Source organism: Geospiza fortis, unplaced genomic scaffold (assembly GCF_000277835.1).
Source record: "Geospiza fortis unplaced genomic scaffold, GeoFor_1.0 scaffold27, whole genome shotgun sequence".
Taxonomy (NCBI): Eukaryota; Metazoa; Chordata; class Aves; order Passeriformes; family Thraupidae; genus Geospiza; species Geospiza fortis.
The window spans coordinates 1,453,049-1,478,493 of NW_005054329.1; the positions used below are offsets into that span (position 1 = coordinate 1,453,049).

The 25,445-nt window shown below is 42.1% G+C and overlaps 1 protein-coding gene across 3 annotated transcripts in view; it reads left to right on the forward strand.

The window, feature by feature from the left end:
- The window catches only part of STRBP (spermatid perinuclear RNA binding protein), a 36,883-nt gene extending 16,012 nt beyond the window's left edge, over positions 1–20,871 (forward strand). For 2 of the 3 annotated variants that reach the window (XM_014307140.2, XM_005421237.2), the window contains exons 12-17: positions 1,056–1,217; positions 1,984–2,118; positions 2,654–2,794; positions 3,351–3,474; positions 5,355–5,399; positions 7,914–20,871. In XM_014307140.2, the coding sequence (XP_014162615.1) occupies positions 1,056–1,217; positions 1,984–2,118; positions 2,654–2,794; positions 3,351–3,474; positions 5,355–5,399; positions 7,914–7,990 (684 nt within the window). In that variant the 3' untranslated portion in view covers positions 7,991–20,871. Of the gene's footprint in view, positions 1–1,055; positions 1,218–1,983; positions 2,119–2,653; positions 2,795–3,350; positions 3,475–5,354; positions 6,391–7,913 lie in introns of those variants that run through there. The other variant, XM_031057198.1, reaches the window with a different exon arrangement.
- Positions 20,872–25,445: the final 4,574 nt, after the last annotated feature.

Genomic DNA, 25,445 nt, shown 5'->3' on the forward strand with positions numbered 1-25,445 from the left:
CCTCATTCTTTTATTTTTCCTACCTCCCTGCAGTTTAAAAAACAAAAAAAAAAGCGCAAAAAACCCTCTTGCCCTGAAAAACTGTGACTGCTCTGCCCTTGAACCTCTCTGCGTCAGCCAGATCTGTGCTGGTGCCGACCCAGCTCTGTTTTCTCTAAATTTACACATCAAAACATCCGCGATTCAAGCCAAGAGGAAATGGGTGGTGTGGTCAGAGTTGCTTTTTTTTTCTCTCCTTCTTTCTTTCTTTCCCTTCTCAGCAGACCCAGATCCTGCCTTCCAGCCTTATAAGAGGGAATAATGTGAGATTGCACTTTCTAATCTGACGTTTTTAAAATGTAGAAGCCCCGAGAACGCAGCCAGATGTACCCCAACTGCATGGCAGCTGAGCCGGGGGTTTACCCAGGCAGGTCTCAGCACAGGGTTTGAACACAGTCATTTCTGCAGACTTTGTTCTTGGCCCCAGATTTTCAGCAGAGTTTCAGGTTCCTTTCAGTTTCCGTTGCCCTATGTGTGGTAGCTCTGTGCAGCTGGATCAGGAAGCTGGTTAAGGGAGAGGCTGGCCTTGCTCATGGAGGATGTTTTTGAAGGAACTGAGCTCCAGAAGTACCATCTTGTACAAGGCTTGAATTCTCACAAGACTGTTTTGTCACATTTGCCCCACAGTCTGTCTCTTGATATGTCCATAGACACAGGGGGGAAATCACGCATGAAACTATTTCCTTATAAGGCCATTAAACAGTGTCTTTAATTTCTTACTTTACAAGGAATTCTTGAGATGATGAATGATGCTCATGAGTATCTTTGAGACTAAAATTCTGCTTTGTGTTGATTCCACTTTTGGAAACCTGAAATTATTTTCCCCACTGATATTGTATTCCCTACTGATAACCACTGAAATGGATATCTCTATTTCAAATAGGAAAAAAATAATATTCTAAGGAATCTGCCTTTTTAAGGTGTATGGTGTATTGTTTCTTGTGTTGTGATCAACTTTGTATTTGCTCCTGTTCTGCTACCTCTGTCACAGTTCTCTTCATGGGGCTTTGTTGTAGGTTTTACAAGCAATGGGGTATCCAACAGGTTTTGATGCAGATGTGGAGTGTGTAAGTTCTGATGAAAAATCAGATACTGAAGGTAAAAATGAAACAACATCTTCAATCTCAAGCAATAATAATACTGGCAATTCCACAGCTGACACCTCCGCTACCCTAGAGGTAAGGACTGCATTGAAAGTACAAAAGATGGAGGTGTGGGGTTTGGGGTTTCACTTTTCATTGGGTTTTTTTTCTGCTCTACTTGTCAGAATGGTAAAACGTAAAATTCTTCAGTTGGGAAACAATTTCCAGTGTGTAATCATGGATGACTCAAACCACATACATGTTTAGTCCACTGAGAAATTTCCAGGGGAATGGAAATGGAGTATTTTTAATGGAACTGCCCTGTTTTTATCCATAGCTGAGAAAATTCTATTGTAGACTGATCTCGTGTGCTGAGATCTCAGCTTTACCTTGCTTTCCAAACAGTTTACAGACATTTCTACTAAGACACGTGACTCAGTCTGAGCTGGGTAGTGCCAGGACATAATGAGGTGGAAGAGCAGAGATGTGTGCAGGGCTGGGAAGGCCAGTCTCTCTCCTTTCAGTGTGAAAGCCTTCAATTTCAAGGAACTTGACACCGTGGCCCCACCTTCAGATTCTCTCAGGGTTGCAATTCCAAGTGCAGCTGGTGTCATGTTTAGTTTGTGCAGGCACCAGATCAGGCCATGAGGACAGCAGCCCTCACTAACAGAAATAAATGGGTGTGACTTCTGTGACACCATTGCTGGTCCTCGTGCCCTTCTTCAGAGACTTGCCCTTTGCTGTGCCGGCATCGCTGGTTGCTGCAGCCAGGGCACTGTTACCTGTGATACAGCTGTGCAGAGGTTTGGCTGCATTTTGAAGAGAGAAAGGCTCTGAAGTAACACCCTGCATGTCTCTCTAGGTAAGAACTCAGGGTCCCATACTCACAGCAAGTGGTAAAAACCCGGTGATGGAGCTCAATGAAAAGAGAAGAGGTCTGAAGTACGAGCTCATCTCCGAAACAGGGGGAAGCCATGACAAGCGCTTTGTGATGGAGGTGAGAGGGGCAGAGGTGCAGCTGGGGAGGGTGCACCTGGTCATTAATGGTGCAGCAGAGTCACTTGCTGCTGCAGCTCACATTTTTGCTATTTTGCCTTTTGCAATGCACAGCCGTGGTGGTGATTTCTCAGGTTATGTATCTCTTTGTTGCTGTGATGATTCAGCTGGGGAAAGGAATAGCCTTTCTACTTTAGGAAAATACAGTCAGAATTCAAACTGGATTCTGACCAAAACTTCATGACAAAGAAGACTCCAGGCTATGGGTTAAATCCAGTATGCAACAGATATGCTGGTCCTCTTTGAATTGCAGTTGTAGTTTCCAGATTCCCAGTATCTCTGACACACTGCTTCCCAGGATAACCTTGGTATCCTTTAGCAGTTGCAGATCTAGAACCAATAGAAATTTGTCACATAAAGCACTAAGGATGTTTTTTCCTACTGAAGTTCTTTATGGGTGGCACATCAGCTGAGTGGGTGCAGCATGGTGTTCCTGTGCATCAATACTAGGCATAAACTCATGTCTTAATTTTCAGGTAGAAGTAGATGGGCAGAAGTTCAGAGGTGCAGGCCCAAACAAGAAAGTAGCAAAAGCAAGTGCTGCATTAGCAGCACTTGAAAAACTGTTTTCTGGGCCTAATGCAGCAAATAACAAGAAAAAGAAGATTCTTCCTCAGGTAAGAACTGTAACTTGCTTTTTGGACCATTATCCCAGGTCTGGGTTGGTTTTTGATACAGAAGGCAGCATTTTAGTAAAGTGAGGTTAACACAGGCTGGTGGTGTTGTGAGCTGGCTGTTTGGGGGTGAGATCTTGGCCCTGCTGCAGTTATGTGGATTCAGGAGGGTAAGGGAGATGTAAAACCAGTGCTGTAGGTTGAGGAAAGTTGTAAGGAGATAGGAAAGACAGCATGGAGGAGCAGCAGAGAGGCTCAGAAGCCAGCAGTGTTCAGTTATGCCCAAATCTGAGGTAAATAAGGCACAGTCTGAGGGAAGGGACTGCCAGGGCTGAGCACGGGGAACGTGCTGGGCTCTGCAGGCAGTGACAGGGCCAGGGACCCGCTGTGTCCCTGTCACTCACATCCTTTGGCACAGCACTCTCCAGTCTGTGCTCAGCCAGCCTGGCACATCAGGCATGTTTACAGAGCCCTCTCAAAGGGGATGATTTAATGCAGGTGGCCTTGTATTCCTGCAACACTCACTCTCTAAACTGCTATTTTTTGTCACTCTGGGCAGACTAAAGGGGTTGTCAATACAGCTGTTTCTGCAGCAGTCCAGGCTGTTCGAGGCAGAGGACGAGGTGCTTTAACACGAGGGGCGTTCGTTGGGGCAGCTGCTGCTACTGGATACATAACACCAGGTAAGGCACCACGCTTGTAGCTGACAGTTTAGGATTTGTCTGCTGGGTGTTCTTTTTCATATGTGTTATTCACCTGTGCAAGTGATTCCTTTAACCATCCGACATGGAGCAGAAGGCTTCATGGGGGTTTAAATAAATCAAAGAGCTGGAAAACTGGCAGACTGTATCCTTTATGAGTGTGCAGCTCAAAGCTCTGTGTGCACAGAGCACACAGTTATGGGCATAATGGCTGTCTTGGCTTTATTATTTTATGATTTGTCCTCATAGTTCATTGCCATGGCACAATTCCCAACACTCTCTTCCTGCCTAAGAACCTTCTGGATCATGTACTGGTTTAGCAATAGGAGTGCCTTTTCCAAGAATCCTTTGTGAACATGAAGTCAGCAGGCTCAAGAGTCCCTGAGCTCCCAAAAATCCTCTACGTGAATTCCACTTGGAAGCATCTAATAGTAGCTTCTGTGGTGGCCAGAAATAAAAGAATTTCTTTTCATACTCTGGCTGATGGGGAATCATCATCCGCACTGCATTGTTCTGATTAGCAGAAACAGCTTCTGAAGTTCAAGGGCTTCTGGTTCCCATTTCACATTTTCACAAGAAAATGTTCATGAAATGATCACTTTCTCCATCCTCAAATTTCTTTTCAAAGTGCATTTTCTTTGTGACTTTATAGCATGTCTGAGGTTTGTGTGTGACATGTGAAAGGAATACAGACATTGTTTTCACTTGTTCTAAGAACCACAGATTTGTAAGGATGAGATGCTGAAGATGCCTTAGTCAAAGCAAATCCAGTAGTAGCTTCCAAAAAATAACACTTCTAGTCCTCATGCTCAGGATTTCAGATTACAGCATGAGCTCTAATTAGACCCTCCAGCAGCTCGCATGTGCTAATAGCACAGCCCTGTTGTTTGGGAGCCTTCCTGCCTGGCACCATTGGCAGCATGTCATCTTCATTGTTCCTGTATGGTCATGTCATTTTAAATATTAAAACCCAGTAATTCATTTTTAATGGCTGTTAACATTGTTTTTGGAACTGTCTGTCTGCCTGAGGAGTCATTTAAGAGACACTTTAACCTGCCAAGGGGCATGCTTCTTGCCAGTGTGGAATTATTCCAGAAATAAGTTTCATTTCCCAGTTGCTGTAGTTAAGCTTTTATTGGCCTTGGCCTTCACAGATTATTTCTCTCTATCACCTATTCTTCTCAGAAATCTCTTACTTTTTTGGAGTGACACCAGCAGTCTCACCAGAAAAAGAAACCCTGTAAAGCCTTCATGAACTACTGACATGTAGAAACCAATGCTGGTGTTACCTGTGTTGCTTTTTCTCTCAAATACTTCAGAGTCACACTCTGCTCTCTGGGGGAAAATGATCTGTTTGTGTGGAGGTGTTCACATGTCTTCTGTGGAACTCTGTCTGTTAGAAATGGCAGAGAAAGTCAGGAGCTTTACTAAGGGGGACGTGACATCTACCACAGGCATAAAGCGTTTTCTTTTTAAAGGAAATTTAGGAAAGTGACTGTTCTCTGCATAGACTGCATTTGTGTTTTAAGAAGAACATAAGCAAATATGAGATGTCTGTCATGCCAACTCCATGCTCTGACAGTGCAGACTTGAGGGATTGAGTGGAAAAGAAAATGCTGAGGAAATGAAATAGGGAATTTTAACTCTCTGATGCTGAGGCTTGAGAAAGTCCCTGGCAGCTTGTCCTTCTGGCCACCACGTAGGAACATTTCGGTGTTTTCAGCAATATTTGTATGTATTGATGTGAGTTTGGTTTTGCTGTGCTCCTGCTTCAGGCACAGCGTCCCTGCTCATGTGCAGGTGTGCCAACACTGACAGGCAGGGCAGGGAATGACCCCTCTCTCTCCTGTGTTTCCCTGCAGGCTATGGAGCACCGTACGGATACAGCACAGCGGCACCAGCCTACGGTACGTACAGCCCTGTAATTAACACCTTAGAAATTATGCAGAAACTGTTGTGGCAATCCAAATGTGGCAGTCCAAGGAGAAATTCAAAGAGATTTAAGCTCTTAAACCACGACAACAACACCACTTTTATGCCATAACCTTGTGGTTCTTTTTTGGTTGGAGTAGCTTTTTGCCTCTGCTTTGCCTGGTCTGTGGAAGGACTGCTTGTTCTAATTGCCTGTTCCCTTCATACTGGAACCCAGTCAAAGTAGTTCCCTTACTTTTTACAGCCAGTCTGTGCTCCATTCAAAGACTACCGAAGGGCCTATTTCAGCATCTCTGACTCAGATTTAGCTAAATGGCATTACAGTAACATTGGTGAAATGTTTGCTCCCAAGTGTAAGTGACTTGCGGACAAAGCTCCCTTAATGCTGTCTTTGAAGTCTATGGGCAAATACCCCCCCCACCCCTGCAGGCTAAAACACCACTGCTTGGGACACCAGGATGGCTTTTGGGTAGTTGGTACTGGTAGCAATCAGTCTGTGAGGCAGCCAGGACACAGTCATTTGCCACAATGCTTTTCACTATGAAACATGTTCTATTAGGCTGGCAAAGCACTGGTTTCATGGAGATTGTAAAATGAGCTGATAACCAGAGAGCTGTGATGGAAGGGTTTTCCTTAACTCGGCTTCTCCCTCCCCACTGGCTTGTTTTATGCTGGACTAACAATGCATTCCTCTAACCGGCCCTTTTGGTTACTTTGAATGAGGTTTATGTGGCAATGGGAGCAGGGCAGTTTGGAGTCAGTGATATGTCCTGGCACACACAATGTGAGCCCACCAGGACCAGTCCCAGCAGCCTCTCCTGTGGCAGGGACTGGTCACAGTCTGCTGCTCAAATGACTGGCATGCTTCAAGGCCTGGAATTTTTCATATGGGAAACCTCTGCTTCTGCTTTTTAGCATTTGTAGTAAGTTGTTCCTTCCAAATCTGTCTAACTTGGGCAATACGAACTCCCCTGATATCATTATAAAAGTTAAAAATATTTTGAAATGTCAATTACATGACTTTTCTAGAGGTATGAGCTCTAACAGGGCAAAAATGGTGCTGCTTTATGGAAAATATTTGCTTTGCCTGACTGGGACCAGTTGGTCCAGTTCTGTACTGAGAGGGAGAATGGGCCTACGGTCTGTGTTCAGTGTGGAATTCTCCCCCAGATTTGGAGCAAACCTCTGTAGTTTTACACCTGCTGACTGGCCCTGTCCTCTGACAGAAGGGCAGCTGGCAGCAGGGCTGTCCCATGGAGTGCTGTCCTTTGTGGTGCATCACACAAGGAACAGCAACATGTTTTCTCAGAGAAAAATGAAAGGGAATTTAGTTTGGGGTATGGATTTTTTAAGAACCCTCTTGGTTCTTTTCAAGCAACAGTCTCTAAGTAGGATTACTGGTACCTGCATATCTGTGTTTTTACAAGCAGTGACACACTGTGACATGAGGAATCCTTTCCCTACTGAAGGCAGGAATACAACTGTTACCAAGCTTCCCTGCAGCTTTTCTTGCTTTTTTCATTCATTCCTTCCCGTTTGGGATTTTTTTTCTCATTATGCCTATTTTGGGAGCTGGATTTTAAGCACTTAGGTGTATATATGTGACATATCACTGACTTCAAAGTATTGTGGAATTGGATGCCCCCATTCTTCACATAAAGAGTTTCTGTTCTTAATGTCTTATGATTGTGATGCAAAGTTCTGGGATAATGCTTTTTGGCTGTAAGGTAAACATGTCTCTTTGCCTTTGTAAGCTGTTGCATGTTGGGAAACTTCACTTTGATCATCCGGTGCTCTGAAATACCTGCTGTTGCTGCTTTGTGATTTCTAAATGGATACATAGGTTAAATACTAGAATTTAAATAGGCAAGATTAAAAAACCAAACAAACGTTTAATTGTGCAGAAGTTTGTGAGGCCACAAGAACTCTAAAATAATAATGAAATCAGGCAGATGTCAATCTTTCCAGATTTACTACTTCAGATCAGGAGAGGAAGTGCAGAATAAGGAAGCAGATGTAGAATTTACTGTAGGTGCGTGATTTTTGGCTGACCTACCTGGATGCTGATCAAAACTGCTGAACAGTTTCCCTGTGAGTTGTATTTTATGCACAGCAGTGCCTGTCTAGAATATCTGCAATTGCCACTGGCCTGTGAAATTACCTCAATGTAGAACAAACTCGTAGAGATTAATTACCATAAAGATTATGAAATAGAGCTTCAAATCCAAATACACACTCTGCTTTTGAGACTATTACTTCCTTAATTTTACCAAACACCAGGACAAAAATAAAGCAGACTTTAAGCTATAACCATCTGTCTGAAACAGTGCAAAGTGGTGAAGCATTACTGTTTATGGGACTCTGCACCCTGACAGCACATTGACTCACTGATCTGGAAAAGGTTAATGAGAACACTACTGTAAGCTCTTATCTGACTTTCTTGGATTGCTGAACTTATTTGGAGTCCTCTCCCTTTCTTCTCTCTGTAGGTTTACCCAAGAGAATGGTTCTGTTACCAGTTATGAAATTCCCAACTTACCCCGTTCCCCACTACTCATTCTTTTAGCAAATGGCAGAAGCTAATTCTTATTGATTGAACAACACAGTACAGTACAGAATGTTAGAAGAAAAAAGCCTTTTTATCCTGTTTTCTTTGAACACATACTTGAGCAAAGTCATTTGTAAAGAAACATCTTTTTCCTACTTTTTGATTTTAACAAAATGCAAATTTAGTTCTCTAAAACTTGAAAAAATGTTCTGTGAAATGTTACCTCATTTTCAAATAACTTATACCAGCCTTCTGTTATAGGGAAGAACTAGAAGCTTAAATCTTACGTTTTAAATGAAGTATCCGATTATGTAAAATTAAATTTGTGAAGGATGTATAGAATATAAAACACTGATCACAAATAAACTGTTTTGTTGTAACACAAGAGTACTGCCTGTTTCCTAATGCAGTCACACAGACTCAGTTAATGACCTGTATTTGCTGTAGGGTTATTAAATGCAGGGCATAGTTCTTTAAAAAACAAAAATAAAAAGAATAATAATAAAAAAACACGATAGAAACTTTACAGTTAACATTTAACTTTGTAAATATTATGGTGTGTAATAAACTTAGTAAGATATGGGTTAAAATATTGTTTTATCTTATTTTTTATAGTTAAGCATCAGTACCTGAGTTTCCTTATAGATCAGCATACTGTAACTGTGATTTTAGACACAGTCTTAATTATCCAAGAAGACTTTTCACTCATACACAAAGTGCTGAAAAACAAATGAAACAAAGGGAATTAGTCTGTCTCTGTATAAGGCTGCATTCTGTGAAACAAGTATTAAACAAGTATTAAAGGAAGTTCCCACAGAAGGATGCAATTCCAGGGATACACCTTACACCTGTATTGCCCAGAGAAAGGACAACAATAATGTTACAATCAGGTTCTTTAAAGCTCAAAAACTACATGTTTTCCTTTCTTTTCTGTTTTTACAAAAAGAAAAAAAAAAGAGAGAAAAAAATTCCACTTGTTCTTGTGGCCTTCTTCACTTTTAAGACTGTCTGCCCACCCTTGATTTTCCATCCACCATTTCTACAGAAAGCATTTTATTTGTCAACTGTATATTAAACCAAAGGTTCTCCTTTCCCCCTTACATTTATAAGAATCTAAAGCAGCAACAAGGTCCCCATGAAAACTTGCTATTTAATTGTCCCAGTTCTTGTTGAGTGCTGCTGTGAAAAGTGACACACTTCAGCCATAGGCCAGTACTTTTTTATGAGTTGGTGCTCAAACCCAGAGTCCTCTTTTTGATGAGGAGTGTGTGCACCTGTCTGAAATTCCAGGATAGGCCCCAGCTCCACAACTGGAGTCTCCATGGATTGTGGACTGCTGTGGGTTCTAACAAGGGATTCCAGTGGTCTTTATTAAGGTATCACCCCACAAATAAGCAGCATTGTTGGTTGCACTCTCTCCTCAGCCCCCGCCCGTTGCTTTTCCATAGGCTGGCTTTCCTTTACCCCCTGTTCTCTAACAGACGCTGCTGCTGAGGCGAGGGGAGCTGTGTCTGTGCTGAGGGTGTTGTAAGAGCGGTGCTTAAAGCAATGTAAAGTTCCTCCTCCCCATAGCCCCCTTAGAGGGAGAGAAGTATTAGAAAAGCTGAATAAGGGGTGGCTTATAGAACAAGCTGCTTTCCCTGGAATTAACTGCAGCTGTTATTCTTAAGCTGAGTATTTGTGCTTAGGAATGTGTTTCCATTTCCATGGTTCTCCTCCTGCCGTAGCTCTCGCTTCCGTTTGCTGTCGGTGGTACTTTAATAAAACGTAGAGGATGGCCCGGGAGGGTGAGCCTGGTGTCACTCACAGAACACAGAGCAGGGCCGGGGATGGAGCCAAATTGAGAGGTGCTCAGAAATCACTGACCTGTTTTGCTGGCCTATGGATGAAAGGAAGCCATCACGGAGCAGAAAAAGCATGGCTGATCAGAGCCCATTTTTGTTAATCAAATATTCATTAAAGAAATCTTTCCTCTGTGCACATTTTTCCCCCCCTCTCTTTTGGAGTTCCCCTGATTGGCAACTGTTTGTAGTTTTCTTTTTTTTTTTCCTGAATCCCCAGTTTTGTAAAATTCTAAACAAAATATTCCGTGAACCAATTCTATACAATGAACGTTAGTAAGCCAAAAACAACTTCTTATTTCAAAGACAAGAAGGGCGCTATGCTCTTTTCCAACATGATGGCAGTCATTTCAGATGATTTATAGAAGTCATTTTTTATTTTTTGTCATTTGTTGGGAGTTACTAACCACATTGTAAACTTGCCCCCTTGCTGCATATTTTACATTTCTCTGCTTTACTGAAAATATGAATGAGCTGTCAGTTCTTTGTTTAGAAAGTGGTAACCTTGGAAGTGTTAGATGTTTCAATACCTTCAAAGAATTCAAAGTGCCCATTTTACAATGAAAATTCCACTTGCAGCTGAAAGAGCAGAGAAATTTAAATGGAGCTTTAGCTTCAGCCAGTCTCAGAAATTAACGTGAGGTTTTTGCTTCTCTGCTCTTCTCCCACTGTAGGTGGTTTTTTCATTGACAGTCCCTATTGCCAGCCTCTCAGCATCGCACCTTTTATTATTCACTTGGGCCCTCAAGATTTCTTCTCTGACTTCTAGAACCATCAGGTTGTGTGGCTCCAAATGGCATTTTGTACATGTCTTAAAAGCAAGAAAAACGTGGCTCGTTTTGAGGTTTCTCAACTTCAGACATGGGATCTGAGCTTTTTTCCTTCTTTTAAGTGTTTTTCTCACTTCTTGAACTTTGCTCCATGTAATGAAAAGCAATACTTAGTCCAAGCCACAAGTCCTCTCTTTGGGTACATAGCAATAGATGTGTATATACTCCTGGTTATTTCTTTACACTAGAAGGGGAAGGACTGCTGTGTTGAGGGGGGAAAACCAAATGCCAAACCAAGGCACAACCTGGGTCGAGTGCTGTTTCGAGCACTGAAATCTGCCTTTACTTTGACTACTGAAGTCCTTCAGAATTTTGATACTATACTGTATTTGCATGTTTCCTATAAAAGTTGCTACAGAGCTGTGCAATGGTCACTCCTGAAGCAGCAGTGCTTTGTACCATTGTGCATGTCAGCAGACATGAAATGTAGCAAAACGGCAGAAGAAAAAAAATAGAACATAATATTTTTTCCCAAAATGTAACTGAATGATATATTCTCTCTCTTTCCCACATCATTGATATGAGACACAAAAATGGTAGGCCTGAACTTGAAAATTAAATGGATTGCTTTTGTGTCTCTTAAAATCATCACTAAATGATAGGAAAACACAATATTTGGGAAACATCCAGTTCAAAAACCTTTGCTGCTCTAAATTTACTGAGATATTTCCCTCTTGAGTATTTGTATGTTGATATTTTGAGACTGTCAATCAGCAATAACTGAAAGGTGAATGTTTTTTAAAATGGTATTGGAACATCTATATGTTGCAGCTTAAGACTTCTAAGCAGTTTTCAGCAGGTTAATTCCACTTTATTCTCATTCTCTCCGGACCTTCATAGCCATATGCACTTGTATAAAATAAGCAGAAATGTAGTGACTGTAAGCTGAGATCGTGATATAAAAGGTAAGAGATTTTATTTTCAGCTTAAAGAATATTTTTATTGCTTTTTTTCTAAAAATCTCGTATACCTGTGACAATCTTGTATATGGCACGTTTTTATTATGTCTTGATAACTCAGTGTTTAAAGAGGTAATACATAGGGGTCTGAATCCCAACTTTGTATTTCTCAAGGCCAATTCAAATACTCCAGTTTCAGTTAAAAAATATTACCTAACACTTAAGAAATTGTTTGGTTTTATCAACAGACTGTTCTCCTTCAAATATTTTTCTCCTGTGTAGCATAAAAAGCTGTGTTGATACCGCTGTGTCAGGCACTGCATTCCTTGCATCCCTGTGGACACGTTTGGGTAGGTACCAAAGCCAGGCCATGGCCTGCTCTGAATAATGCACACCTTGGTTCTGGCTAAGTGCAATGGGTGACACTAATAATGAGAGAAACTATTTCCCTAAACTATTAAAGCTAAACTCCAAATGAAGAATGAACAACTTTGATGATACTGCAGTTAAAATCTGCAGAGATCAAATTACATTAGGTCAAATTAATTCAGGAAGCAGCCAGGTTTGCTTCCCTCCTGTGGGTGCAGTGCAGGACAGGAGGGCAGGCAGGCAGGGATTTATCTCTGCGTGAATCCTTTGCTTAGCTGTGCTTTTCTACAGCTGGAAATTAGGATACAGCCATCCATAAATAATTCTTTTCAGTTCTGTAGTAAATGTTTTAACAATATTTTACTTAGATTAAAATGGGTTTGGATTATGACCTATTGGTGCACATGATATGTGTAGTTTTAAAATACTATTTTTTTATTTGTCTTTTAAACCTTGCGTTATGCAAAGTTGCATAAGTACAGTACTCCAGAAGTGCAGTACTTGCAGTACTTGAAGTTGCTGGAAACAACTCTTTTTATATAAAAATGGCTAAAAAATAAAAAAGCAAAAGGGAGCAAGCTGATGATGATGTATTAGCATTTTAGGGTCTCAATTCAGAGATGAAAACAGGAACAACCCCTGACTGGTAACAGTTGACACTGGTGTCAAACAGAAAACCACTTGGTACAGAGTATGTAGTGGTGTATCAAGCCCAAAGGTCTGCATCAAAACACTAACAGCAAATATAAACTATATTTGATTTTAATATTGAATCATCAAATTCACAAAGTAGCTGCATGTACATCCATTCCTCAGGATATTTCTGGATATAATGCATAGGCTGGTAAGGGAAAAAGAGCTGTTCAATAGTGTCAGCTTTGCTCCTGAACTTGCACCTGGGAAATGAACTGAGGAACTGTTCCAGGGGCTGGCCCTGGAAGCACATAATCCTTCCATGACATCTGCAGGACAACTGATGAGCCATCAGAACATCCTTCCTGTTCAGGGGGCAGGTTTCTATCTGCTGTTATCTTCAAGGTGCAAACTCAGGGCTGCATCTGCAGCTCACCTACAGTTCAGTCCCTTTTTAAGCCTGGCAGGCCCAGCAGTGCTGATCCTGGAGCAGCAGGCTGCTCTGCTCCTTCAGATAGGATATTATATGCATCAAGGTGCATTATAATGAACTTCTCCTGAATATTCCTTTCCTAAGCTTAACTGCTGTCAGCCTGACAAGCACTGTCCACTTCAAGGACTGATAATAAACATCTTGCTGACTCTCATTTGATCTGCTTCTTTGTGGACTGTGCTTGGCAGCTTAATCCATATGTATTTCTTTCCAGCAGAATTGCTTTAACTGTGAATTTCTGTATTTTTCTGTTATCACTCTTTTTAACTCTTAAAATCTTAAGCTTTCCACTCTCCGGCTGTTTTTTTTTAAATGATCTCAACTTTCTCCATCTTTTTTTCTCTAGATTTCTCTAATACCCTGCTGTTTGTAATGCAGTAAAGCATTGCAGTATTTATGTCTGAGATGGCCCCTTGCCTTTGCTGCCTCCCTTTTCAGTAGGAGAGAACCATTTTCTGATATGTGAAACACACTAAGACTCCTAAATCTGGGTTCTGCAGCCTCCTGCAATCAGAGATAAGATCCTAAGGGGCATGACTGCCTGGGAACCCCTCTCATTCATGTGGAATTTGAGCAAAATAGCCCCATGTACTAAAGGGTCACAGAGTAGGCTCTGAAGTGCCTGATGCATTGAGGTTTGAGAGAGCAGCCAATTCCATCAGTAAATTTTAGCCTAATATCAGGCTATTATCTGATTAGTAATCTGGATAACATTTGCTTCATCAGTGTTGCATCAAGTATGGCTTTGCTAAAGCAGAAGTAGAAACTCATTTCTTCTGCATATAACTTTTAGGTTTCCTTTTAAAAGCCTCCTCACAGGATCTTGGTCTGAACTGCCTTTTCTGTGAGGTTGGAGGTCTGTGTTACAGCTATTGGGCTTTGCATTTCTGCATGTACCCAAGAGCCAAACGCATACATCTGGTTGTGTATGCTCTGTGCAGCTGCCAGTAGCATTACCAATTCTGGAGTACCTTTTCAGTGGAGCAGAAATGGTATTTTACAGTTTGAATTTCTGGTTCATGGAAAAGAAATCTGAAAAGTTCCTTTCAATTAGTACATTTATAAATAGGAGACCAGGGAAAGTCTGTGCCTATACACTACCCACCTTAATGCTAGTTTTAGCTAACCAGATGATCGTGTGTATTTTGGGAGATGGTGTCTGGCACTTAAGGGATTAAAAGCCAGAGATTTACAATGAAGAACTGAACTGTTTAATGTGTTCTCTATACTGGAAATGAATGGTATCACCATTGACTTTGCAAAAATACCCATGAGCTTTAGGGGTCTGCTTCCGTCCTACTTTGCCAGCCATAAAGAGATTCCTCCAGGCAGGCTCTTCCTAGAGAAGGGTTTAGAGTAAGCAGCCAGGTTTGGAGGGCTTGGCTAGCTCAAAGCATGGTGTGTGGTGCTTCCTGCCATCGTGTTCTCTCTCTGCCAGTGCTTGCTGTCTTCCTTAAGCACACATTCAGGAGCTGGAACACAGTGACCTTATTCCTGGGCGTTTGGCCAGTTGGATGGAGGGAGGCCAGCCTGTGCTCCTGAAGGGAATGTGTAACACGAGGCCTTGGTTGCCCAAGCAATTTCTGTTGGACACAGTGCACAATCCAACCCTCACAAAGGCAATTTAGTGCCTGGGTAGGTGGTTCCTAATCTGTCTAATTTGTTGTCCTGTAGCCAGTGTGAGCTAATTAGATGATTCAGCAATTGTCATGGCTCCCCACTTAATGTGCTGTAAATGCTGCTGCCATGACTTTCACTGCTGTTAAATACCTTTGCTTCTGTGAAGTCTGTCTTCCTGCCCTGCCTTTTCTGATCATCTTCTAGAATCCTAGTAAAGAACTGATTCTCTCAAATCATGAAATTGTTACATATAAGTATCTAGATTCTTAAAAACTTTTAATTAGACTGTGAAGCACTTCAGAGAAACCAGTTTTCCTACAAATATTTCAACTTATTAATGTGCCAGAGGACTATTTCTACTCATTAACAAAGATCTGAAAAGTGCTCCAGTACCTCTCATCTCTGGAGAAAAGGATTCTTTCTTTGAGAACACTTGCCTTCTGCTAGGAAAAAAGATTTAAAGTGTGTCTTAATAAAAGACTGTGCCCTCAAGCCCCTGAAAGAACTTAACTGGGGAAAAGTGCACAAATCTAAAATTATTTGAGGCCTTTTGCTCTCACTGAGCTATTGAGAACAATTTCCCTGACAAGAAGTTCCTCAGATTATTAGGATGTAGAAAATGCAGGAGGAGGGGCATGAAGATTTCTCAAGTAGTCTGAGAAAAAAATCTTCTGTTTGTTGGCTGTTCAGCTATGCAACTCTTGTCACTTATTTTTCTCCAAGACAGCAATAAATGTGAGCAGCTTTAACGTACCACCTCAGATCCAGGCCTGGCAATGTCCCTTGGAGAATGAGAGTGGCACTCCCTGTTTTTTCTGCCACCAACTCCCTGATGTAAAGTCCCTTGCTTCATTTGTAATTCTGCATCTGTACTTTTGAGCCAGTCTAGAGGTGGGGTAGCTGAACATCTCTCCTAATCCCTATAAACGACAAGACAGTATTTCAGTCTTTACTCAGACAAAATTACAAGTTTCCTTCTGCTTCTTGTGCTTGGTATACCAAGATATGCTCACTCAGTATTAGAACTTCTTGCCTTTAGGTAAATTCTAAGACAGTTGCCTCTTACTTAATGAAGGAAAAACTATGTCCCAGCCTCACTGAGTTCCAAGTCACAAAGCAGCTTACAAAAACAGCTCCTATTTCCGGTGGCTCTGGGAAACAGCACAGGAGCTCTGCTGCTGTGGATTCCTTTGGATACATGATGAGATGTGTAAACATGAAATTCAGATTGTTGTTCTCAGTCATAAGGCTGACTAAGACCTTGCCTCTCTGGCATCAAAAGAATGAAAATGAGCTCTGTGCTGGGCACACCGAGGAGCTCTGTTAGGAACGGCTGTTCTGTCTCATAAACAGTAGCTCAGCTCGAATGTTCAGCACACAGACCCTCTTGGGCTTCCTCCTGAATAATCCAGTGAAAAATGAGATATTTTATTGACTTGTTTAAAGCAGAGCAAAGAGACAGGGTAGCTGAATCTGCTGTCTTAGTACAGGAGACAGCTTGTCTAACAGCTTGTTGGTTTCATTCCACTGGAAGTGGAAATTCTGCTAAAGTCATTTTAGAGCACTTCACCAGAGAAACCCAGCACTGAAGTCCTGTGCCTATGGACCACAGCAGCAGTTTCATGTGCACTTTCTTTTGAACATAAACCATTTAAGCTAGTGGTTAAGTAGTTGTCATTAAGAGAATTGTCACCACTAAACTGTTTTATTGCTTAACCCCAGAGCGATGCCTTCTTAGCTTTATTTGTGTCATCTGAATCCACACCTATTTATGTCCAGGTATTTGTGGTGCTTGTCTTTTCTGCTCATAGATATGGGATTCACTTGTTGGTTTGTGACTGATATGTGAGATAATACAAAAGCACAAGTAGGACATATCTGCCTGTTCCTCTGACTACTCCTCTCTCTGGGGTTTCCCAGGAGAAAGGGGACTCTTCCTCCCACACCGCTCTGATGCTGTGTAAGCAAGGCAGTGCTTTACTGGGAGTGCTGTGAGTTAGGTAAGAGAAAAGTTCATCAGACAGTAAGGTTTAAATTCAGTAAAGTGGGTTTTTTTCTCCAGTTCCTGAGATTGCATGAAACATTCAGACCACATTGTTTACCTTGATGTTTCTGAGGAGCTGAATGTCCAAAAGTGGTGTGTGGAGATGTGCAGTTCTAAAGCATATCTCTTAATTTGGATGTTGTTTTATCTTGAATTTGGTGCCTTAACTCTGTACAATTTAAAGTCATATATACTGTACCACAGGTAGTTTAGTAGTTGTGTACTTGAAAAGAACCCATCAAGCCTAGTCTATAGAAACTTTTACAGACTGAGGCCTTCTCAGGGGGAGTACTCTTCCATGTTTAATTAATAATCCACCAAGAAGTGAGAATTACAAGAATGTAAAGAACATTTAAAATTTTTAACTGTAGAGACTGAATTTATCTGATTTCTAACTTCAAAGGTTTGGGGCAGTAAGATAATTAAAGCTGCAGTCTCTTCTATGCTGTGTAAGTAAACAACTTCAAAATGTTTTCTCACCAGCCAGAACTGCAGGTTTGTGAAAACCTCTGGACTGCTATCACTAGTAGAATAAATAACACTTAATTTTAAAAGGCATTAATTGAATGTAACTGACTATCCTCCACTGGTTAGCACAAGAGAGTTGGAATGAGTAAAAGCTGCAGTTAATTTTTAATTGATTAAACTTAAGCCTCATTCATACCTCTAACCAGGATCTAGAAGCTCCAGCTGCCTTATGCTGCTTTGCAGTTCATGAGGTGTAGTGCAGCATCAGCTTGAACACAGGATTTCTGAATGCATCTGGTTCTGGCAAGAGAGAGAAAACATAAGAACAGAAGAAAATGTCCTTCTCCAGTTTTAGAGGTTAGAGCATCACAGATAGAAGCTGGAGGGAAAGTTGCACTGCCTCTTCCAAGTCCATTAAGACAGTCTGTGGTAAAACCAGGAGGTTTATGTGTGCTGGGGAAAGCCAGCAACCTTGTGTACTATGAGCAGGGGGAGCTGGGATTGCTTTTTCAATAGTTACTGAGAAATTAGGTAAGAGGTTTAAGCTCTCCATACAGCAGGCTAAAAGCTGCTAATAATGTTGCTAAAGGAGATGAAATTATTTTTTCTGTTCAGTAAACAAGTCCAGGATTGCTGGTTTTCCACGGGAGGAATGTGAGAAATCCAATGGACAAAATTTGTTTTTTGATGCAGTCCTACCCAAAACAGGTAGATAGTTCCAGGCAGTGTGCAGAGCATGCAATTGAATTTTTGGAGGAAAAGGAATAAGAGTCATTTCCTCAGAAGGAACAGTAGTTAGTTATTTCGGCAATGCCCACAGTATTCTAGACAAGCTGCCTTTACACAGAGGAGCATGGCAACAAGGGAAAGCAGATACTGCTCCCACAGTGACCTGTGTGTACACACTTTAGGTCACCAATATTGGTGTAACTCCTTATGACAAAGTAGGTTCATCTTACCAGCAAAGTGTATTTTGACATTCTATCCACTTCTATTTTTTAAGCTAAAGGGGAGTTAATCATAGCACTCATCTGTTTCGATGGGAGCAGACCAGAAGGTAAGTTTTAACTTCATACTTTGAAGCTGCTATGAATAGATTAACAGTGTTCCATGGAAACAACCTGATGTACTTCTTTATTTTCTTGGAGTTTCATTTCTGTGTTCTTGCAAAAGCACAAGCTTGTGGAAGCGTAATCAATACAGAGTTACTCAGGGTACTGCATCATCTCAGCAGTGGACACTAACTGCATCTTAAGTCAACAGGCACACATAAATCAAGCTTAATTAAGAGGAACAGGGCATCTTGGCAAGTTTTGCTTTATTACTGGCACTGCTACAATTTAATGATCTATGCATACTGAAATGTGTGTATTGCTGCACTCACTCCCAACAGAATGTGAGTCTTGTAAGGGTGTCCTGTAGAGTATCAAAGTCAGGGCAAGTGAGACAGTATTTATTCTTCTGTCATTATTTTCACAAAGAACTCTTTCTAAGCAGATGGAAAGTCATTCTGCTCAAAGGAGAATAACGGTGGGCTAGAGAACAGCATTCAGAGCAGTACAGCTTTTGAAAAGTTCATGATCCTATGAATTTAATTACAAAAATTCTGATTTGCAGTACAGATTCTTTCCTGTGTTTTTAAACTCCTATCACTGTTTCCCTGCTCAAAATAACAGGATAAAGACAAGTGTAGTTTTCTGATAACATCTATTGTGTGGAAATCCACATACACTGGAAGAAAAGGGAGGCTGTACTGCAGAGAGCATATTCAACTACAGAGCCATTCTCTGGGCAATGCTGCATAATTTAGGAGTGGGTAACCATGCCTTCAGGGACAACATGAAACAGAGCAGATGGTTGAAAAAAAAATCACAGAAAAAAGCCTCCAAGCTTTGTCCAGTCACACATTTACCCCTCTCTGCAAACGGAGACAGGTACATTCATACACGCATAATGAGTTATCTGTCAGGCATCACAGAGGTCCTTAAGGACAAATGTTTTGGAGCCAGTCTCCTTTTGGACAGAAAAAGCAGGAAGTTGACTCTGTCTTCCAGTTCCAAGGTGCAGTGTCTTATTTCTCATCCTAACCCTAAGTCAATATTTATTGATCAAACTGACTAAGCTTTTTAGGCTGACCAGCTCTCTACGAAGCAATTCTCTCTTGAGCCTCTGCAGGGGCCAGTAACTGGTGCTTAACTACTGCTTCCACTCCAGAATGTCACCGTGCTCCAGCTGCCCCAGAGCCAGCCTGGGACACTGCACTTCTCAGAGAGCAGCACTGCTGGGGGTGGGGGCTCTCCAAAGCACTGAAGTACAACAGCAGAGCAAGTCCCAGTGGGCTGTATGCTTTTAAAGTCCTGTCCAGTTCTTAGTGACAAAGTTGAGCATGAAACCTGTACTGCCAAATCTATCAGCCCCTTGCTGAGAAAGGCATCAATGGGAAGCAGCCTCAGAAGTGGAGATTTTGAGGAAAGGCTGGTGCTTTCCAAGGCCAACTCACAGGCTTTTTTTTCATGGCTGAATTTCCACCCACCAAAAATCACCGTCAACCAAATCAATTAAAATTGCTGCTACTTTGGGCTAAAATATCCTTTGTGTAACCCAAACCACCACCATCCATGCATCTAAAGAATTCCTAAGCAAAGACTCCTCAGGAGGCAGAGCCCTTCTGACAGGAAACCTGGCAGTGCAGTCTGATGTGACTTTTCTGATGATAATTACTTCTCCGAGACAAGGCAAAGACAGAGGCAGTGCTTTGGGGCAGTGTTTCATGCTCAGCAAGTTTGTAGAGGGAAGGAATGCATTTCTATAAATCACTTGTACTGTATTTGTTTCTAGACTTGAATGAATTTCACTTTTCCTTTGTGAGTCAGCGTATTAAACGTTAAAGAAAAGGTCTATTTTTCTAAATCTCTTTCACCAATAGAGGTCTGACCTGCAGCCAAGACATGGATTTATTTATCCACAGAGGATGGAGTGTTTATTTTTGAACTAAGATTGGATATGGCATTGAATAAAAAGAAGTATGACCTATAAACTATCTAAACCTTAAATACTATGAAAGCATTCCACAAATGAGTAATATGGTGGACGATACCATCTTTCTTCCCAATAAATCTCTCTCAAAGAAGTTACCCAGAATTAAACTTCCAAATGAAGTACAAGAGATCCTTGTGGTCTAATTACAGACTACTTTCAAAATACTTCTGTTTTCTCCCAATTTGTAATCACTAGAGAACAATGATGACTGAACTATTCCCAACTATAAATAAAGCTATTTCAAATAAAGTAATTTGGCAACAACCACGGCTATTTATAGCACTAAAAATGTAATTTGAACATTCAAATTTTCTTAATTTGGTAGCAGTTGAGTGGGAAGAAAAATAACTGCACAATGAATTTTAAATTGAGCTGTATCTACTCACTAGCCAAAAAAAGCGTACAGATGTAAAGGGAACGCTCTTTGTACCTTCAGTTGCTTCCTCCTGTGCTGCTGTACCCGTACACTTGGCTTCATTTGGCTTCTGTGCTGTGGTTTGTACGCCAGCCACTGTTACTGACTGTACACAACACGATCTGCACTGTAATCTCGGGTCATTTCCACTGGTTGTAACCCAACACTACAGACTTCTCTGTATATAAAACTGGAACCATGTCCCATTTGCTTCCAATAGCTCCAATAAAGATTTATCTCTGTAAACAGGAATTATGGCCTAATGACTGCTTGGGAGGGTTGGTTACAGTGAGCAAACTGCCTCCAAGGGGGTGCTGAAGCCTGGGAGCCAAACCACAGAGGTCCATTGTGCCGAGTCAGGTAGCAGGCTCAGCAGAAAGGAGAGACGGGCTCCCGAAGGCTGCAGAGGTAGCAGAGATGACTTGGAGGTGCAAACATAAAGCACATTTATGCTGAAACAAGCAGAATGCATTCCTTCACAGAGGTGAAAGTGAACAGAGCATTACTGGATTTCAACTTACGAGGGCTGCTGCACACAAGTACCTCTGGGGGCTTGCCTTGGAAGCAGTACCAAAAAGCCCAAAAGGCTGTAATAGCCGTGATCAGCCAGGAAGGCAAGTTTCACTCCAAAAAGAAATCGGGACAATTCCTAGTATTTAGCTAATTAGAAAAACTGGATGTTAATTTTCTTAAAAGATAAATTATACACATAAAGAACAAGTAAGGTTCTTTCAAAGTTCTCTCCACCCCTCTCATTTCACTGTGTTACTTAAATTCCTGTGGTCCCAGTTTGTCCTCTGAGGTCCAAAGCAAATCCAAGCAATTTCCTTGTCCGGAGCCATTAAGGGCAGGAGTTGGGGATACCATGACAATTGTGTGGCTGGTGTTGTTTGCCTAAGGGTGCAACTCATGGTAAGATTTACTGGAATACGCACATATGTCCAGACTGGAGTTACAGAACCCAGCTGTACTCTAGAAGAGAAGTCAGTGAACATAGAGTCTTACTTTTCTTAGAAGTGTTTTTCTGGTCTTGAAATGCTAAATTGAAGTCTGAGTGCAGAGGTCATTAATCAAATTCAGAGGAGATCAGACTTGAGAAGGGATTAGAAACTGTTATGAGCTGACTATAATTGAGATTGCTCTTAATGAAATGAGATATATGAAATCCCACAGCTTAGAATGTATGATAACTGGACCAGGACTTGGTGTGAGACTTTTGCCCTCGACAGGCCAGTGTGCAGCCAGCCCAGTCTGCTGGCATACTGCAAACAAGTCAGTAATGCACAAAGAGCTACTCAGGGACAAGCGTACCAAACACAACGAAACCATGCATCACTTAAAATTTAGAGCTGTATCAAATATTTAGCAAGTAAGATCCACAAAGAACTGAAGAGAGTCACTAAGAAAACATCATTAACACTTAACTCAAACTGAAGTCAGTCTTACCTACTGTATTAGCATAACGCCTGTCTGTGCTCATGCCTGATGTTAGCTGGCTCACTAAGAGGTCATTCCAAAAGCTCCCTTGGGATTATCATCTCTGAGGTGCTGAGAAGCTGTCAGCTCTTCGGCAGCAGCCTGGCAACTGCTGGTGACAGCTCCAAGCGAGCTGGGCCCACTCCAGGAGCTGGCGGGCATTCTGTGGCCTCACAGGAATGGGAGAGGGGCACATATGGCAGTGGGACATGGGAGAAGCCACACACCACTAGGCCTGCACTGGCAAAGGAGGTTAGCACATCCTTCTTTCCTCACTGAGAAAGCACCTGGCATCTCCTACTCAGTTTTACTCCTGTCCGGCTGTAGCTAAGCTAACTTTGCCCAGGCAGTTACAGAGTATCTTGCTTGGAAGAACAGGGAGCTGTGATTTGTGACCCCCGTCCTCCCCCCACCCCCTGCAAACCAAGAAATACCAAGTCCATCTACTTTTCCTCGGCAACCTGCAGTGCCTCTCACTATGAATCTGCAGCTGAATGCACACAGTGAAATCTGTGCAGAAAGCTCCTTCATTTCAGGCCCTCCCCAACACTGCTTGACTGCCCCATCCCCTGCTGGCACAGCACTGAAGGGATCCATGCAGAAGGAACCATCTGCTTAACAAGCAAGATGTCCAGTTTACCTTGCTGCAATCAGCATCACCTTGGAAAAGTGTATTTGATTGCAGAGGAAGCAGGAAAAAAATACTGATTGACTGATGTCCAAGTTTGATGTTAAGCAACTAACAAGCCATCCTGTAACTTCCATGTGCAAAGAACTGCTGCATCTATAAACCTGCCCAAAAGAGCATCCCTCTTTCTGCAATAGTGTCACCTCACTTAATTGCTCATGACATAATGCTGACTTTGGTGGTTTGCTGCAGGGTTGAGTTCCAGCAAGTCAGCTATAAAGAGTTTTTCCCATTTGCTAAGCTGTAAATTATCCTTCTCTTTTGTGACCCCAATCCTTGGTAGAACCAACTGAAAGAAACTGGAGCTGCCACTGCTTTCAGGACCCTGAATTCATCTTCACTTTGGGCTATATATTCCAGCACATTTATTTGCAATGCTGTAAAAAGCCTGTGTGTACTCTTGTTAAAGTTACAACAAAAGGCCCTTTCTTGCTCCAGGCATGAACATGAGGCAAAATCCTAAAAAGGCCTTTAGAACCCAAAAAAGGGCCACATACGCTGCACAAATAACACTTCCCTCTTCTCCTCTGCTTAGGTGCTGGCACACACCAAAGGTGGGATTTCCTGCCTGCAGTCAAGGCAGGCTCAGTGCTCTGCTGGTTCTCATTCATTCAAAGGGACTTTTTTTAAAAAAAAGTATCTGGGTACCTTTGGATTACAGTAGAAGGGGGAAGGCTAAACCAGAGCAAGATGACAAAATACAGCTCAGTAAATCCAATTATGTTGCCCTGCAAAGCAGTTCCACACAAACTCCTATACTGCCAATACTGCAAGTCTTGAGGTAGCCACAGGACTCCTGCATCCAGCACAAAGCAAGCACATGGACAGGGTTTGAGCTGCTCAGATCAGTTATCCTGGGTTTAAAGAACTATGCAGTTTTGAGAAAGATGCTATTACATGTAGAAGACATGTAACTTCTGTCTGTACAATAAACTATTCTCTTTGGGATCAAATGAATAAAATCTTGAATGGAATTTAGAACTTTCCAGTGACAGTAATTACTGGTCTCCTCACTCTGTCCTAACTATGGGAATGTGCAGCACCTGTAACTTCTAAAGACATTTGGAGTTCAGGTTACTCCTGTAATGCTGAAGCTGGGGGCACCCAGGAGCTCTAGTTTGCTGTTTGTGTCTACAAGCAGCAGCCATGTCACCTACCATTCACAGCAGTCTGGCACAGGCTCCCACAGCCCCTCTGTGGGACATAAACCACCTCAGGGAGACGCACAACCACCCTCGTGGTAAACACCTTCCCCTCCCTTCCCGATGAGATCTTGTTCCTCAAGTGTTTCCCTGTGGTATTATGCAGCAGTTCTGCCATGCCCTGAGTAGGTGGCAAGCTCAGATATACATTGCTCTGCAAGCAACCAGCCTTCATCCTCCTCCTCTTTCCCATCCATTCTGTCTGGTGCACCAGTATTAATTACCATCAAACCACTTCTGTAAGCTAGCCAAGCCTCCGGGACACAGAAGGCATTAGATCACTCCCCTGTTTTCTGAGCAGCCAAGACTTGTGCCAAAACCACAGTGGTTTGCTGTGGTGTTCTTAAAAGAACTGATAAACCCCTTTTGCTTGCACATGACAGCTGACACTGACACAGCACTGCCATCTCAGTGAGTCCTTTACTAGCCTTTCTCAGGCACAGTAATTGAATAAAATCTGCACAGCAGTTTTCTTTTCCTTGTGTGGCATAAACTGACCAGCAACATCAGAAAACTCCATCAGGAGTCACTCCAGTGTCCCCTCCCAAATGACATTTACGAATGTGGCTCCAAGGCCCCCTTTCCCCATCACACCACCAGCTCTGTGCATGAACAGACGCTCACAGCAGGGAGTTTAGACACACAGCTTGGATGTTTTCACGGCACACGCTAACTGTGCTCAGCACAAGGAGGGCTGCTGCTCAGAGCTGGCAGCCTGCAAGTCTCATCTCTTCTGCACCTTCTGGAGCCTTAGAGCCCAGTGCGGCTGCGATTCCATCTTAAACACTGCAGCACTTTCCTAAAAACCATCACTTTTGCCACACAAGCTGTTGATTAAGATGGACCTCTGCAACTCCGTAATTGAACCAGCCTGCTCACTGCCATAAAACAACCTGCACTTGGACTCCTGATCCCCTCCAGTGACCACCATGTTAAGCCACACATCAAGGGCCCATACGGTGAGCTCTCAAGAGACCAACTCACGTCACCTTCAGCTGTAACTCAAGCCACTAAAGCTGATTAAAACATACTTTTACTTTAACATTTTAACCAACATGTGATGTTTTTTGTATTCTGAAAAGCTTCTGTAATAGACTTTTGCTATAAAGTTTGCTACATCTCCTATCTCAACCATTATTAATAAACAGAGGATCAAAATTATTTACCTGTAAGTTCACGGTGTATTAGAAACACATCCCATAGATTTACTTCCAAGACACTTCAATTTTACTACACTTCCTCCTAGGAGATCATTTTTGTATAAGGACATAATACAACTTTCTAATCAGATTTGTAGGAGGAACCCATGAATTACTTAACCAGCAGTCAGTGGTGTGACTGACTTCTCATGCAGATTCTCCACGGGCAGAACAGCCCACGGCAGGCACTCATCACATTAAAGATCAAACAGCTCCACTTTATTAGCTCTCACAGCCTGTTTCAAAGGTTTCATCTT